Source organism: Pundamilia nyererei, unplaced genomic scaffold (assembly GCF_000239375.1).
Source record: "Pundamilia nyererei isolate P.nyererei 1_Seehausen unplaced genomic scaffold, PunNye1.0 scaffold00009, whole genome shotgun sequence".
NCBI classification, from domain to species: domain Eukaryota; kingdom Metazoa; phylum Chordata; class Actinopteri; order Cichliformes; family Cichlidae; genus Pundamilia; species Pundamilia nyererei.
This window is the reverse complement of record NW_005187410.1, coordinates 1,336,096-1,350,770: the sequence shown is the minus strand read 5'-3', so window position 1 is coordinate 1,350,770 and position 14,675 is coordinate 1,336,096. Positions and strand designations below refer to the sequence as shown.

Here is a 14,675-nt window from a genome sequence, read left to right as displayed (position 1 = left end):
TATATATACACATATATCATTTCTGTGTGACAGCTGGCATGGGTAATTACTTTTATCCTAATGGACCTTTGTATGACCTTTTATCTTTCCCTCCTTGTCTCCAAATCTCAGCATGGAGGAATGTGAGGCACTGTGCAGTCGTCTTGCCATCATGGTGAAAGGTCAGTTCCGATGCCTGGGCTCCCTGCAGCACATTAAGAACAGGTTAGTGACCTCTCCTCATCCTACAACCCTGCCATTACTGCTCTCCACACCCTGTCTCCACTGCCTCTCTTTCTTGCCCCCCATGGTCCTTTGTGCAGTTGAATGCTCAATTTAATTTGTAAGAACAGTGCCCTCCACCACACACACGCACACACGCACGCACACACGCACGCACGCACACACACACACACACACTTTCTCTCACTCCACCACCAGAGCCCCATGCCTCAGACATGTAAGAACTCTGCTTTGTTCATAAAATCTCCCTTGTGCAGGTTTGGCAATGGGTTCACTGTGAAGATGTACTTGGCTGAGGCCTCCTGTGACGTAGGGAAAATCACTAGCTTCATGCAGCGCAGATTCCCCAGCACTTATCTCAAGGTGAGTTATCCAGAGCAGTCAAGAGTACTTGGTAAAAAAAGGACTCTTGACTACTTTCTGTGCATATTTTTAAATATACACTATAAACTCTAAAGTACACGACGCATTAATGATCAACTGATAATTAATAAGGCAAGATACTCTTAAATTATGAGCCTTTTTTGGGTATTATTTCCATCCTTTATTATTTGCCTAACAAACTAATATAATAAATCCACAGATGCAGTGATTGTGACAAATCCTGGCAGTATTCCAAGGTCTTTTAGATCGTTTATGTTTCTGGTATATAATTATATATAACAGATGGATATATAAATATGGCTATATTTGTCAGTGTTTAAGGCAAACGTGTTAGCAAACAGTTGCTTATTTACACATCCAGCAGACATGAATCAGCATAAGCACTAATTTGGTGTCATGTTTCTGTCTGCCTCACTCTTCACCAATTCTTGAGGGAATGTGGGAGTGAACCAAAACAGCAAAGTTGTTGCCCGTGAAAGCGCTAAGTCAGTGATTTAAGCATGGGGTTACCTTCCGAGCTGGGTGATCATTTTGTGTATTTGTCACTGTGATTAACCGTGTTCCCTGTACACGTTTGAATCAGTGTTAATATGATAATAATGATCAGTGCACCATTAAAGAATCTATAAAAATGAACTTTGTCTGATACCTCGCTGCCCATGTGGACTTTTCTTCATTATAATGCTGACTTGCTCAGCTAAGAATAGAAGGAAACTCATTATATAAGAACCTGCTGTGCCCAGAGCCCTTATCAAAAGTACAGTGCGTATACAGTATTTTTTTAAAAAAAGTAGATTTTCTACCCCCAAAATAATGTTTGCAGCATTGTAAGATTAAGAAGGATTTTATTTTCTTCATACAAGTGCAAGAATCAAATTACAGTTAAAGAAGAACGAGCACTTTCTTTTAACTTTTTACCTCACATTTGGCATCCTTTTCCAACACACAGGACCAGCACTCGGCTGTGGTGGAGTACCACGTCCCATTTGCTCCTGGAGGTTTGGCTGACATCTTCGACCAGCTGGAGTCCAACAAGACTGCTCTGCAGATCAAGCACTTCTCTGTGAGCCAGACCACACTGGATGAGGTGAGAAAAAAAAGAGACAACATAAACTGAGAGAGGGGAAGAACTAGTGTGAGGTTTTTGTAGGTGTGGGTTGATGGTGGCAAGGGACAGAAAAAAGCGACGGGGAGTGAGAGAAGACGAGAGGTGGGAAAAGAAGCAGGGACACAAGAAAGCTGAGTGGGAGTGAAAGACAGAGAAAGAGAAAGTTTAAAAGAGGCAGAGGGAAACTGATAGAGGGGAGGCCTGAGGGAAAATAAATGGAATATGAGTTAGGGTGAGAATCCAAGAGCTTTATATGCAGCCAGTGCTGATACTCTTCAACCACTTTACCCCTTTGAGGCTCGGGGATTGGAACATACTATAGGCAGAAGACAGGACAGGAGGGGTGGGGGGGTTGGGAAACTGACCAGCCAAAATTAAGCAGGTCAGAGAAAAATAATTGCCTTTCATATTGACATGGCTCTTACATTATTGCTGAACCTTCACAGGTCTTCATCAATTTCGCCATGGGAAAGATCGGCATGGAAACCATACCAATTGACGCCGAAGATGAAGTACAAGCATAGAGCTGACTGCCATCTTTAGTGTGTGTCCATTCACACTAAATCTGACCTTAATATAGTAGAAAATGTGACTTAAATGTTTGTGGGTTCTTTTTAGGAATATTATTTTTTAGTCACTTGACTGTGAATATGAAGGTTAAATTACACTTTTTTTCTTACCAAATCAAACTGTTGATGAAAAGCATAAGAATACATGGCCAGTCTGCATACACGAGTAGATGAAGTGAATAATTACTCTTCTACATAACACTGTTTGCATGTTCACTTTGAATCATTCAGGTAACATTATATATGATGTTTACTTTAATTATGTAGTCTGTTAATTTCTCTCTGTGGCTAGGGTTCTTTTTACCTACCTACCTTTACCTAGAATATTAGACCATAGCTAATAAAATATTTAGAATGATTTTTAATTAAGGTCATTGGTGGCAAACCATCACTATACAACATCATAACATACTCACTTAATAAATATATAACACAAACAAAAAGTAATGTATTTTTTTATGTGAACTATATATAATTCTGCTCCTGAGATGAAATTTTGCCCTGTACCTGTGCATGTGCAATGACAATAAAGTTGAATTCTATTCTATTCTATTCTATTTTAAATTTGACAAAAGAAAATATTGACACTGAGAGCTTAATATGCACTTTCCCCTCACTCATTAACACTTTCTCCAAGGGTATATGTAACTTCTGGAATGACTGTACTGAATATTTAATAGACTTTTTTGCCTATGGACCTGCTCCATGTGGTATTAACTGCATCAAGCCTATTTTTTTATAATTTAATAAAGCTATTTTTCAAGTGCAGCTGCTGTTCATTTGCCTACTGTTTATGCTTCTACTATTTTTCTGCACAGGGACTATTTAAGATCTTTGATTTTGCTTCAGTGGTCAATATAAGTTATAAAAACATTGCAGATGTATTATTGCATTTCTACTAATTAATTCAGTTCAGTTCTATCTATTTAGCATCCGTTATTTTCATATAACCAGCTATTTTGTGCTGTAAGGTAAACACCCTAACATTCATATAATGCCCTATGAGCAAACACTTTGCGACACTGGGGAAGACCGTCCTTTTTACAGGAAGAAACCTAAGGAAGGGTTGAAAGAGGTAGCATACTGCAGTGGCTGGTGAGGGGAAAGGGGAGACCAGAAACAACAAAAAAAGGTTTCAGGAAAAATTTGACAAAAGTTAATAACATGCAGTACTGGTATATAAACGCACACGGACTGAAAAAAAGGGGAGTGGGGGAGATGTACTTGGTGCATCAAACAAAGTCTCTCAAGTACCTTGCACTTATAATAGCAAATGTTAAAGGCTAATCTTATAAGCGGAAAGAGTTAATGTCTTCCAAGCCCGAACTAGGATCTGGTTCCACAGTAGAGGGGCCAGGTATCTGAAGGCTCTTTCTCCCATTCTACTTACATAAACTACAAATCACAAATAAGCCTGCAGTTTGAGAATGAAGTGCTCTGTTGGAATAATATGGTGGTCCCGTGGTAAATGAGGTCTATATAAAGTCTGATCATTCAGGGCTTCGTGCTGAGGAGAAAGATTTTAAATACAAATCAGGATGAATCAGGTTTTTTTCCTCATCCTAGTCTTAGATGGCACATTAGTGGCAGTGTTTTGGATCAATTGAAGCCTCTTCTGGGACCTTTTAGGAAAAGAAAAGTCTATCATAAGGAATTACAGTAATCCAACCCAGATATAACAATTGCAAGGACTTGGTGTTTTTTGAGCATATCTGCAGAAGAAAAATCATTCCTAAAGATCTGTTTAAAATGCCAGTCAAAAGAGGAGTCTAGGTCAAAGATTATTTGAAGGCTCTTTGCATTTTTTCAGTGTAGGATATTAGCATAGCCTAAAGAAAATCTTAATGACTAGTCTCAGAGATATAGAGACAAATGGATAATACAAAAATACAAAAAAAAGAGGATGGGAAATTTACAACTGATAGAAGATAATGCTTCTCTGTTTTTTTCTGATTTATTGTTTTGATTACATGCACAAAAATTCATCCATAGATTTTAATAGTTTACAATATATAGATTTTTGACACATTAGCTGGTAGTTAGTATATATATATAGATATAGATATATATAGATATAGATATATATATATATATATGTGTGTGTAGGAGAGAGGAACAGGGAAGTGTACTGGTATCAATTTTCAAGAACAAGAGTGATGTGCAGAGCTGTAGTAACTACAGAGGGATAAAGTTGATGAGCCATACCATGAAGCTATGCAAACGAGCTGTTAAGAGCAGCAGTACACCTTCATGCCGAAAAAGAGCACTACAGATGCAATGTTTGCTTTGAGAGTGTCGATAGAGAAGTATAGAAGCGTAGAAGAGATTGTGTATGTGAAAGTTGTGAAGGACATGTATGAGGACAGAGACACAGTGGTGAGGTGTGTGGTAGGAGTGAGAGATGAGTTAAAGGTGGGGGTGGGATTACATCAGAGATCACCCTTGAGACCCTTCTTGTCTGCAGTGGTGATGGACAGGTCGACAGATGAGGTGAGGCAGGACTCTTTGTGGACAGTAATGTTTGCACATGACAATGTGATCTATAGTGAGAGTAGGGAGCAGGTGAAAGAGAGCCTAGTGAGGTGGAGGTATACTTTGAAGAAAAGAGGAATGAGAGTTAGTAGAACTGAGACAGAATACATGGGTGTGAATGAGAGAAACCCAGGTGTAGAGGTGAAGTTGCAAGGAACAGAGGTAGTGAGGGGAGTGTAAATACCTGGGGTCAACCATCCAAAGTGATAGGCAATGCACAAGAGAGGTATAGAAGAGAGTGTAAGAAGGGTGGAGTAGGTGGAGATGAGTGTCAGGGGTGATTTGTTACCGAAGACAAAAAACAAGAATGACAGGGAAGTTTGACAAAATAGTAAAAGTGATGTATGGTTTGGGGATGGTGGCTTTAATGAAAAGACAAGAGGCAGAGGTGGAGGTTGCAGAGTTTAAGGTATTCATTGGGAGTGAGCAGGAGGGACAATATTAGAAATGAGTATTTCAGAGGGACAGCTCAGGTTCAGCAGGTTGAAGAAAAGTCAGAGAGGCAAGGCAGAACATGTGTAGAGAATGTGAATATATCGCACAAAAGATGTTGAATATAGAGCTGCCAGGCAGGAGGAAAACACAAAGACCAGAGAGAAGATTCATGGATGTTGTGAAAGAGGACTTACAGAGGCTCGGTGTGACAGGAAAGTAGTACACATAGGGTGAGATGGGGCAGATGATCCACAAGGAAGCAGCCGAAGGAAGAAATTAAAGAAGTTGGACTGTCACTCTAACAAAATAGGGAAGTTTAGATCATCCACTGTATATAAGATATTATCCATAGATATACCACAAAATAATGTTCAGTCTTAACATATTTATTGGTATTCATTTATCACTGTCCATTTCACACGTCCGATTCTCAAAAAAACAACAAAAACCCCTACGTCAGGGTTTACGTCATCACCGGTGCCCGTCGACCAATCCACTGTGGCAATGCGCTTTGCTCGCTTCCGTAAATATTTGGCGGGAGATGTAAGATGTAAGACAGGAAGTTGTACTTGTTTTTGCTGTTTGATTAATAAAACAACAACAAAAGAGCAACACTCCTATTCTAAGAATGGATGAGCACAGTTCCGTGCAAACAGTGGACTGGAAGAAGACTAAGGAGGCGGCGGCAAACTTCCGACGGTTGCTACTTTGTTCCAAATGGTATGTAAACGTTAAGTGCAGCACAGAGTGGCAAGCTAACCCTGCGTCGTCTACGAGTACTGGAAGTCAGGCTAAACTGGGTTTTTTATGCGTTTAGGTAGCAGCAAAAGTAACGAAGTGTTGTCTTACACTTAAAGTGGTACAAATATGTAAATGTTAGTTTGGTATGTTTGTTTAGTCGAACAGTGGCCTGATGCTTATAGAGAAATGCAAAGCAACATGGAAGAAACTTAACCGTGCCCCTAGTCTTGTCCATTATCGTTAACTTTTCATTTGAAACCTCACTTTCAATTCATCCTTAATTAACACACGTGCGGCAATGCCATGAAATGTTGAAGACCTCTGTGCAGCAATGAGAAAACACCACGCAGCCTGCACTTCAACGATGAAAGCTTCCAAAATATAATCTGGTAAACAGTGCCATCACAATAAACCACAGATAATAAACCTGTAACTCTGGCACAACAAATTACGGTATAGCGGCGATAACGCCTGCAGCACCTGCCAATGAACACTCTGGCATGTTTTGCTAAGCGATCTGGCGCCGAATAAGTGAGAGACAACAGCACAAAGCGTAGTAAAAACAGAGAGTGATGTGCTGCTTAAAATTGTATTTGACTGTGCTTGTAGCTGTGATGGAGTTCGGGTGATTATTTTTGCATATCGCAAGGTCCCGGACTGCCCCAGAGTGTAAGTTGCTAAACATCCAGGACTATGTGCTTTTGTTTTTATGATGGTAATGCACTTTGTGTTAAGGGTTTCAGGGTCTTGTAAAGTTCAGATTTTACACATTTGGCTCAAAAAGTATTGCAGCACCCTGCATTCCTAATAAGGCTATTGTAAAGGCACTTATGCAAATTTGCCTTACGTTTTTTTTAATCCCACTTTAAATTAATTTGTGGGTCTTGGGGGTATACAACCGTTGGCCAACTAACCTCTTTTCTGTCTGTTTTGTTCTCTTTTTTTCCCCCAGTTCAGATTTGATGAAGGAACCTGTTTGCTTAGGTTTATGTGAGCATATGCTGTGCAGGTAATGTATGAACTTAAGTGTATTCTAACCAATTAAACACCAATAGGACACCAATAGACAGCTTTAGCTAATAAGACTAATGGGTCAATTTCATTTGGTACACCTAAATGATTTTTAACACCTGCAGTATGTTTTGCCTTCATCACAGATTACAATGTGAGCATAGTCTTGCCTCCCCTCTCAGATACTATAGTGCTTTTCACACATTCACTGTAGCCTTGAAGTTTTAGACATCAGTAATTAGAGTTAGTGGAGAAAACACATATATCCAAAGCAGCTGGATTTTCCACATTTTAACCTGGCAGGTGCCCAATACAAAAACCTATGCGATGATGGTTTATGCCACTGTGCGAACAATGCAGGTAGTAGTCTGGTGAGTGGGCATAATGTGTTCCCTCCTTCATGCTAACACAAAAAGTATTTCAAGTAGTTTCAGTCCATCTCAAACAGGCATTTTTTTTCTGTGTGGTACATGTTGGAAGTTGAAATGTCGACAATATCCCAACCTAATTCCCCTGAAATTGTCTGGAGTGGATGTGTGAAAGTGGCTACTGAGTGAATTAATGTCTGCATGCTTAAACAACAGCCCGAATTTTGATTCTTCTTTTTATGACTGGATGTTCTTTAAAAGTGAAGGAATAACCATTCTGTAATTCTTCTTACTGAGCTGTAGTGTGGACTCCTAATATGGGGTATATTTATTCCTCAGGTCCTGTGCTGGGCCACGTGCAGGAGATGGCTGTGTGGTATGTCACAGCCCTGCCTGGGTGAAGGACATCCAAATCAACAGGCAGCTCAGCAGCATCATAGAACTCTTCTGTGGCTTAGAGTCCCTGCTCACTCCTATTAAAAATCCAGGTAGAGGGAAGCTATATATAAAAATATAGCAGGCTAGAAGCATAATTGACAATTTATCTTTCGAAATCCATGTGTTTTGGTTCGTTCAGTTCACCACGCTCATCCTTCCACACCCTCCTCTATCACTTGTTGACTGAAATGTTCAAACATTTTTCTCCACTAATCTGGTCTGTGATTGACAGGGTTAGTGGCTTGTTCCTTTGGTTTATTATATTTATTGCCCATCTGGCATCCACGTAATTGCACTAATTATGCAGTGCAATTATCCATGTTAGTGTTTAGTTTGCAAGTAGATCTCAGCTTTGAGCCCTTGTGAAATTCTTCTTCAAAGAATTTCATAAGGGCTTTCAAAGCCATGTAGTTAATATGGGAACAAATCTATACGTTGTTGTCAGTGTTCACGAAAACAACTAAAGATGTAGAAAGCAAACGAGGTGCTCCAATACGTCTTTCATATGTTAGCATTATTATTTCACTACACCTAATAAGCTGTGCAGTTTCTGTTTATGAGGGATTTTTTTTCTGCTATTTTTTTTTCTTTTGCTTTCTTGCGTTTTATTAGGATCCCATTAGCAGTAGCGTTAGTGTTTGCTATTTTACCTTGAGCCTTTTATTCATTAATATGTTTATGTACTCGTATGTAACCACTGTAACACACTAAACGACCAGCCTTGAAATGCAACTAATACTGAAGTTCAATTAAAAGAAAGCATGGAAAAAAGGTCACCATCAAACCACCCCAAATTATACATTAAGAACAGTTCCTCAAAGATCGATGTTAAACTTTCAAGATTTCAGTATATAAATTATTCTTAATTAGCTTGAATAGTTCCATGTGATAATTTTTGTTAGCACTGTGTTTTCACATATATTTCTTTGTTTTTTTTCTTTTCATACTTCATTGTAGACTCATCTGTGGCTGAGATTCAGCCTGATGGCCCTGTACCTAAAAACAACAAGAAGAATTTTAAAATCTGGTTCAGTCCCCGCAGCCGCAAGGTACGCTGCACAGTCGAAAAGGCTGCAGAGATCACCGTACCGGACAACAGGTCTCCTGGAGAAACATCTGCAGCACAGCAAGACACCCTCACTGCTCAATGCCAGGACCTGTCAGTTTTCAATTTCACTTCGTCCTCCCAAGACTCCGGCTCCTCTTCTTCTCAAAGATGCAACGGTGAAACAAAAAACGACAGGAAGAAGAGGTCAACTAAGAAAAATGCTACCAGCAGGAATGTGCCGGTGCAAGGAGCCACCAGAACCACACGAAAACAGACGAAGCAAAATCTGAAGAAGAAAAGGTTGGAAGCCATAAACCAGCAATGGGGCATCTCAGAAGAGGCTCATCTCTCTGAAAATGAGCAGGTGTGTGCTGATGGAGCAAGAAGGTCCAGTAAAAGGGTTTCATTCCTAAGCCCTGTTGTCACTTCTGATGGGCCTCAGCCTGAGATGGCACAGCGGAGCACTGATAAACTCAGTCCTGCCAGGAGCACGGTGAGAGAGAGTCTCTCACAAGGCAGCGAGACTGTACTGAATTGCCAAACTGAACTTGTTCAACCCTTGCCGGAAAGTTCCTTTCAGCATGACCAGCTGTCTGCAGATGTACCCAAACCAAATGATAACCCCAAAAATCACAAGAACGTGTCTCCTTCCGAGCATTCCTCAAAAAGATCTAGGACCGAAGACAGAAACAGCACTTTGGACAACACTCCAAAAAGACCAAGACCTTCTCCAGGCAGAAGGGGGAGAAAATCATTGAGTCCGATCTCTCCAGTTGTGCTAAATCCTCCATCTCTGACTACCCCTAAGAGCACCAAAAAGTCCAGAAAAGAGGGCAGAGACAGCCCCTCTGTTCAAGCCAGCCCCTCCACAGAAAGTTACAGGAGATCTTCCTGTTTTAATGGTGCATCTGTTGGACGGTCCAGTCCAGGAAGCCCTGCAGTTATGAAGAGGAACCACAAGGGAGAGACCCTGCTTCATCTAGCTGCAATCAAGGTCATAAAGTGTTGGCATGATTCACTTTATTTACTCAATTTTCTGTTATATTCTAGGTGTGAAAATAACTGCAGGAGACTGCAAGAATAAAATCTGTGCACAGTGTTCCTAAAAAATGAGATATTAAAATGGTAAACAATTATAATTTCACTCATTTTAGCTCAGTAATGCTGTTCTTGGGTTAGGACATTTTGCAGAAATAAAAATCATGAAAATTAGTGAGTGCAAGGAGCAAACCTGGCATTTCCTGTTTATTCCTTTTTCTTCTTTAAAAAAAAAAAATTACAGATATATAATTAAATATTCTCCCTTACTGTGGAGTTGAACATATTTGGCTGTATTAGATCAGGCAGCCATATTCCACTCTATTGAGACTAAACTGTCTTATAGTAATCCTTGTAAACATAGCTGTAATCCTTCCCTGGATCCCAGACAAAGCAATCAATGGCCCACTGTTGAGTGATTGATAAACCAGAGAGCTTTGGTTTACTGAGATCAGCTGCTGTGTTTAAAGGTTTGCATTTACAGTTCTGTAGTTCTGACCCCAGGTTTGTTATTATCTTTTGGTCTTTGCAGGGAGATGTAGAGGCTGTCAAGGATCTTCTGGATCAGGGGGCTGACCCCAATCTAAAAGATAATGCGGGGTGGACACCTCTGGTAGGTGATGAATTTGTTAGTCTCATTTGTTGTTACACTGTTTCTTCAGCAATGTAGCATTTGTTTATACACAATCGTGTTTTGTTTTTGTTTTTTTTAACTTATTTTGATGACAAATAATTGGCGTCACTACAGTGACTTTTTCCACATAGGTTTTCGTATAGACTTTAACTTTACTTCTATAATGTTTGCTACTTATTATTATTATTGTTATTAAAGCTAAATATTTGGATTTCTTCCTCCTTGGTTACTCATATTTCTACTATATGAATGTCCCTCTTTTGCTATCCCTATTTTCTGTTTGTTTTTAAAATGTAAGCATCTGCACTGTTTGTGTGACTGGCATAATAAGGGCCAGATTGACTAAGCAGGGCAAATTGGCACTAGTTTGCAATCAGAGAAAAGCACAGATAGGAGTGGAAATTTCAGATGGTGATGTTAAACAATGCATAAATTTATGATCAAAAGCACAGTGAGTTCATTATAATAATAATGATCGGAAGTCTACCAAGAGCAGTGCAAATTGGCATGCGGTCACAAACAAGCAGACCTGATAAGGTTACAAGTAATCTAGTAACAGCACAAGCATAGCTTATTAATTGAATCAAACATAATACAAGAAAAGTTTTTAGCTTCTATGGATTTGTTTCTTTCAGGAAACACCAGCCCAGTGTAAGGAGAATGTGGTTGCAAAAGTCACAAACATGACAACCAGCCTCTGGAACAAAACTCTGATTAAGATTAAATAAGGGGGGAGGAACTTTTGCAGAAGTTTCATTTTTATTATTATTTTTTATGTCAAACTCTGAAATCTGGTGAAACATTGTGCAGTCACTAAATTGGAAATTTAAATATCATTAACCTGAAGATTTCTTTTGTTTTTAGTGTGCATATAAGATGAAGCTATGCGACACTTGAAAGTAAAGCCCTGCATGACTTCAGGAATAGGTCCAGCTTCCAAATGGCAGGGTGGCAGACCTTTTGTTGCTGCCAATATTGCATTAGTTCCTCTACCAGGGTTGACTTTTTCATCCTTCAAGATAGAGGAATATAGTTCTTTGAAAAGTAATATGTTCTGATGACACAAGGGGCTATTTTTGTGGTGGTACCTCCTCAGCAACAATCACAGGCATGTTATTTTATCAGTTTAACCTCAAGTTGCTGCCACATGATAAGCTGGAAACGCCTCGACAGCTGCTCGAGACTGAGTGTGTGTTTGCGTCTTTATTGCAGCACTTTATGTCAAGATGTTCCACTCAAACTTGAGTTTTCAATTTGAGTTTTGACAGTTCTCAGCTGATCATTCAAATTGCTACCAGAAAACTTAATGCTAGAAATATTCAAATGTGTGTATTTTTATATATGTGGGAAGGTTGGTAGCTATAAGCCTTGATATGCTACAGCCACCATGACATTACCATTGTGTTTTTCCAAACCTCTGTTAGCACCATTGTAGTTTTTAACCTAGCCAATTGTAGAGCCAGAGCATTTCAGCTTGTTACATGTTTCTCTCTGTATTTGTGAAGTTTAGAACAAACAAAATGAAGCCAATTTCAGCATGCACTTTATGAATCCATGGATTTGGTTCCAAACTGGGTGTAAAATAAACATTTGTCCAGATGGCCAGTACTACAAAAAACTTAGAAGTGTCCCAGCAATACATGAAACAGTTGTCACAAATAAGAGGCATGTTTTCATTTCTAGTCCATGATGATGATGATGATGATGATTAAAATGATGATAGATGAGGCATATTCTTCTTAATATTTGCTCATTCAGGTGGCAAATCATTTTTACAGTCATTGAGGAGAAATAACTGCACAGCCCTTGGCTTAATAGCTTAGACTACCTGACCCAAATAAAAATAAACTGGAACAAAAAGCCAGTTTCTTAATAAATGCATTAGCTGCTCAAGTTATTTAAAGCATAATGCTGTGTTTAATCACTCTGCAGTTGTTTGAGTGTGTCTTAATTGCATTTCTGGTGAAATTCTCAGGCTGAACTTTAACTTTGTCAAATTAATCCTTTGCAAAGGCGAAGACTTAAAAACAGACGAACATTAAGGCACCCATCTTCTTAATTTTAGAAAGCAGAAAACTGGGGCAGGATATATTTATGCATACTTCCCAGATGTTATTACTCAGCAAAACTTATTTCGTATCAGTTTTAAAAAATGCTTTATTACACTGTAAGATCTGAGGCATATTGTCAGATCGAAAAGAAGCAGTATAACTTTTGAGCTTTACTACTTTGTTTCAGCATGAAGCATGTAACCTGGGTCATCTGGCAGTTGTGGAACTACTGGTCTCAATGGGAGCCCTCTTGAACACGCCTGGGTATGAGAACGACTCCCCACTACACGATGCTGTCAGGAATGGACATTCATCTATTGTAAAGCTACTATTGCAGCTTGGCGCCTCACAGAACGTATTGTAAGTTGCTTTAAGTGTTTCACAATACTGCGTTTTCATTTGGGTGTCCATTGCTACATTGATTTTATTCTGTGCGACGTTGGTGTTTCGTAACAGTGTTTTAAGTTCTGACCTAAAGGCCCAGTGAAGAGCAGTGGAGCTCAAAATCTCACTTTTATTTAAGTGCTATGAATGAGTGAAAACTAAAGCCCCACAGTTGTGAGGGCTGTTTTTTTTTTGTTTTTTTTTTGTTTTTTTTTGTTGAATTCTTTTTCAGTGGCCCGAAGGTTTGACATGAAAACAAGAGTTTCTAGTCTTGTCTTCAAAGCCAAACTTTTAACCTAGTATTTAAACACATTTTGGCCACTTTTTAACTGCATTTACAACAAGATGGAAGTTCTTTTTTTTAAACTCTTATTGGCAGCAGTGTCCTCTAGAGTAGTTGTGAAACTGTATGGCAGGTCCCTCCTAATGTATTGTAGAGCCAGTGCACAGTGTGTGTTACCTGTTGAAGGTATGTAATAAAATTAAGTTGAATTAATATTAAAATAAAAAAAATACACTGCTCTTAAAAAAGGAGCACTCAATTATCCATAGTATAACCTAAAGTTGGTTAAACTTCAGAGCAATTCATCTTAATCAAGTTAGGAAGCATTAAGCGTGTGGAGATGTCATTGCAGTGGTGAATATTTAGATATTTTGCTGCCTGTAGCATCATCTGGCATGACCGGTTTGGCAGTGGATCAGTAATGCTCTGGGAAGGCATATCCTTGGTGAATGCCAGTTGAGTAGCACGGTCCTGGGTCGTGAGCACAGGTCCCACTAAAGGATGTCAGCACTTCATTCCATGTTTATGCAGTCTGTTTTTTGACAGTTTGGTCAGAAACATGTATAAAAGTAGCCAGCTGGAGGTTATTTTGCAGAACTGTGGCATTGCTCCTCATTTTCCTCATTGCACAAAGGAGCAGATACTCATATGACTGCTGATTTGTGCCTCACAGTAGTCTTTTCCAGCTCTCCTCATGTAATGGCCCAGATCTCCTCCATACACTTGAGAATATGCTGGCAGACACAGCAGACCTTCTTGGGATGGCTAATGTGGATGTGCCATCTTGAAGCAGGTAGAGTTCCTGTGCAACATGAATGGGCTGCAGGTACCATCTAATGCTACCACTAGTGAAAGAACACTAGCAAAAAGCAAAACTAGAGAAAAGTCAGTCAGGAGGGATAAGAGAAGAGCAATGATTTATGCCACAACCTGCAAAATCATTCCCTTTTTCCCTTCTCGCCTCTCCTGTGCATCCCTTGTTGTGTTCATTTGCACCAAAGCCGATCATATGGATTCACAGTGATTAATGCATCCTAACTGGACAGAAGAAGTTGAACTAACTTTGTGTTAAACTGTAACAATCAAGTCTTTTTTAAGTGTAAAAAACTTTTTGAGCAGCGTAGCTTGCTCAAGCGCTTGTGATGACATTCATTTTGCTAAAAGTGAACTACAGTCCTAATTTAATTGTTGATGATGACTAAAACAATTTAGGCAAATATTCTTTTCAATATGCTTTTTTTTGTGTAAATGGATAAAGAAAAAAGTTAGAGAATCAATGCCTTTGACAAATTAAATCACAGCTATATAGTGTTCCTGGAAAGAGACGTTATCTTTTGATGATATGATCTCTTATTGGACACACACACACACACACACACACACACACACACACACACACACACACACACACACACACACACACACACAC

General features: G+C 39.3%; 2 protein-coding genes across 3 annotated transcripts in view; both read left to right on the top strand.

Moving 5' to 3' along the window:
• abca12 (ATP-binding cassette, sub-family A (ABC1), member 12) overlaps window positions 1-3,051 on the top strand; it is a 57,436-nt gene extending 54,385 nt beyond the window's left edge. Inside the window, exons 68-71 of the mRNA XM_005723288.1 lie at window positions 112-204; window positions 480-585; window positions 1,556-1,693; window positions 2,161-3,051. Of these exons, the coding sequence (XP_005723345.1) occupies window positions 112-204; window positions 480-585; window positions 1,556-1,693; window positions 2,161-2,238 (415 nt within the window). The 3' untranslated portion in view covers window positions 2,239-3,051. The remainder of the gene's footprint in view (window positions 1-111; window positions 205-479; window positions 586-1,555; window positions 1,694-2,160) is intronic.
• Window positions 3,052-5,762: 2,711 nt separating this feature from the next.
• bard1 (BRCA1 associated RING domain 1) overlaps window positions 5,763-14,675 on the top strand; it is a 23,924-nt gene continuing 15,011 nt past the window's right edge. Inside the window, exons 1-6 of one of the 2 annotated variants that reach the window (XM_005723286.1) lie at window positions 5,763-5,970; window positions 6,944-7,000; window positions 7,710-7,858; window positions 8,766-9,850; window positions 10,427-10,507; window positions 12,767-12,939. In XM_005723286.1, the coding sequence (XP_005723343.1) occupies window positions 5,879-5,970; window positions 6,944-7,000; window positions 7,710-7,858; window positions 8,766-9,850; window positions 10,427-10,507; window positions 12,767-12,939 (1,637 nt within the window). In that variant the 5' untranslated portion in view covers window positions 5,763-5,878. Of the gene's footprint in view, window positions 5,971-6,602; window positions 6,661-6,943; window positions 7,001-7,709; window positions 7,859-8,765; window positions 9,851-10,426; window positions 10,508-12,766; window positions 12,940-14,675 lie in introns of those variants that run through there. The other variant, XM_005723287.1, reaches the window with a different exon arrangement.